At 41.4% G+C, this 1,919-nt stretch overlaps 1 protein-coding gene across 1 annotated transcript in view; it reads right to left on the bottom strand.

The window, feature by feature from the left end:
* Window positions 1–802: 802 nt before the first annotated feature.
* Window positions 803–1,919, bottom strand: part of RAB23 (RAB23, member RAS oncogene family) — a 14,765-nt gene continuing 13,648 nt past the window's right edge. The window contains exon 6 of the mRNA XM_007471184.1: window positions 803–942. Coding sequence (XP_007471246.1) covers window positions 803–942 — 140 coding nt within the window. The remainder of the gene's footprint in view (window positions 943–1,919) is intronic.

The following is a 1,919-nucleotide window of genomic DNA, read 5'->3' as shown; positions in this document are numbered from 1 at the left end:
CACTCTTTCATCTACTCTGTCAGAGAGGAAAACTGCTTTTAAAAGAGATTATCAACAGTATAAATTCTGGTAAAGCACTGAAAATTAGGTATGGTATTTTTGGCACAAAAGCACTTTTAAAATCTGAGCTCATTTTGCAAAATATCTGTCTAGAATTTCTCATTTGAAAATAGAAACTTATACACATAAATGTGTAAATGGTTTCATGAATGAATGAGTTAGAGTCTATGTTTCCTTAAACACTGCACACACCTTGTTTACTCCAGAACCAGGGATCTGCGTGTGCAAGTACCTCCACATTCCACATCTACAGATATTGCACAAGTAACATTGCCAAAGTACACACTAATGCAGTCTGGCAAGATTAGGGTTCGCCTTTCAATATTATTCTTTTCAGTATTCAGATTCAATACTACTTCCTAGAAAAGCTAGATGGTTGCTATCTTTCCTTGACCCATAATATTAAAATCTGTACCAGTATATTTAGGCATTTCATTTATGTTTTCCAGCATTTCAAATTCAGCAAAACCTGTTTTTGATGTTTCTTATAGCATTCCTTCAAAAACAGGAGAAGCTTCGTCTAATGTAAAAAAATTAAAATAAGTCCAGAGGGCAGTAATTTCTCCACCAGAGATCTTGCTCCATTCTGAAAAGCACTGCAGAGCAGTGCTATCTGTTTAAGTCTGTCAGCTTTCAGAGAGCCATTAGGTGCAAAGTCTGTGAAAAAATTGTGTTAACATACCGTGACAGCTGGATGTATCTTACTGCACAATACAATTCATTTCTTCCTCCCTGAAGCATTTTAGGGTATGCTACAGCTGCTAAAAGGATTTCGGTTTTTCTTGGTCCTCTGTCTGTTGGGCCTGAGGTTGATGACATCTCCACCATTAAGGGTACTTGAATTCTGACCCAAGTGACTCCCAGCAGACGTGCTAAAGACACCTGAACAAGTTGAGGGAAAACACAAAGGTTAACACTAACGGATCTCAGGGTCACCTGAGCAGACAAAAGGGATGAACTAAAGAAACACTTTCAACTGTTAGAGTTTTCATTTTGAACAATGTTGGTTCTAAAATGTAATCTCCAGTTTATGGGCTATTTATCATCCACAATACACAAGACTCTGGGCCAGAGACACTATGAGCGACACAAATACTACTAAGACTGATTCCTGCCCCCAAGAAGCTTACAATCTGATGAGTGAGGTGAGGCACTACAAACAGGCAGTGATGCTACAGGACACTCTATGTTAAGTGTCATAAAAGAGACAAGATCCCACAGATGGTTCAAAGGAAGGGTCAACCACATCTAATTCATAAGAAAGGACAAACTACATGGAGGGACTGGACCCCTGGCAATGCCCTGCACTCAGGTCTCTGTTAATTTAAGAGAAGTGAAGGCTGTGCTTCAGCCAGACAGATAGCTGAGAGCTTTCTCCATAAACCTGGAGGGATGCAGTTTTTAACAGAAGGTGGGAATGGGAGGCCATTCTTAATGGAAGAGCCAAAATGAGCAAAGGGATAAGTAAGACAGCCCTAGGCAGGCTCAAAAAACAGCGGGCCCTGTGGTGGAACCGTAAACAGGGTACATTACAAAAGTGGGGCACGAGGCCACACAGGAAGGATGGACCAAACTGTCTTTAAATGCTGGGATGAAGAGAGCCTGCACTGAATGTGTTCCACAACCAGAATCTATCAAAGGGCTTTAATCATCAGACTGGAAGGAGACAGGATGGGCCCAGGAGACCAGACCAGACAGCGGCTTATCACAACTGCCCTGTCGTTTCTCAGAGCATGTGAGGTGCCTGACAGTAGGAACATATACAATAAAAAGGGCAAAGTAAGAAAAGTTAAAACAGGCCAAGAAAATGCTGTGTGTGTGTGTGTGTGTGTGTGTGTGTGTGTGTGTGTGTGTGTGTG

Source organism: Lipotes vexillifer, unplaced genomic scaffold (assembly GCF_000442215.2).
Source record: "Lipotes vexillifer unplaced genomic scaffold, Lipotes_vexillifer_v1.1 scaffold302, whole genome shotgun sequence".
Lineage (NCBI taxonomy): Eukaryota > Metazoa > Chordata > Mammalia > Artiodactyla > Lipotidae > Lipotes > Lipotes vexillifer.
The sequence above is the reverse complement of the archived record's forward strand: the minus strand, read 5'-3'. Positions and strand labels throughout refer to the sequence as shown.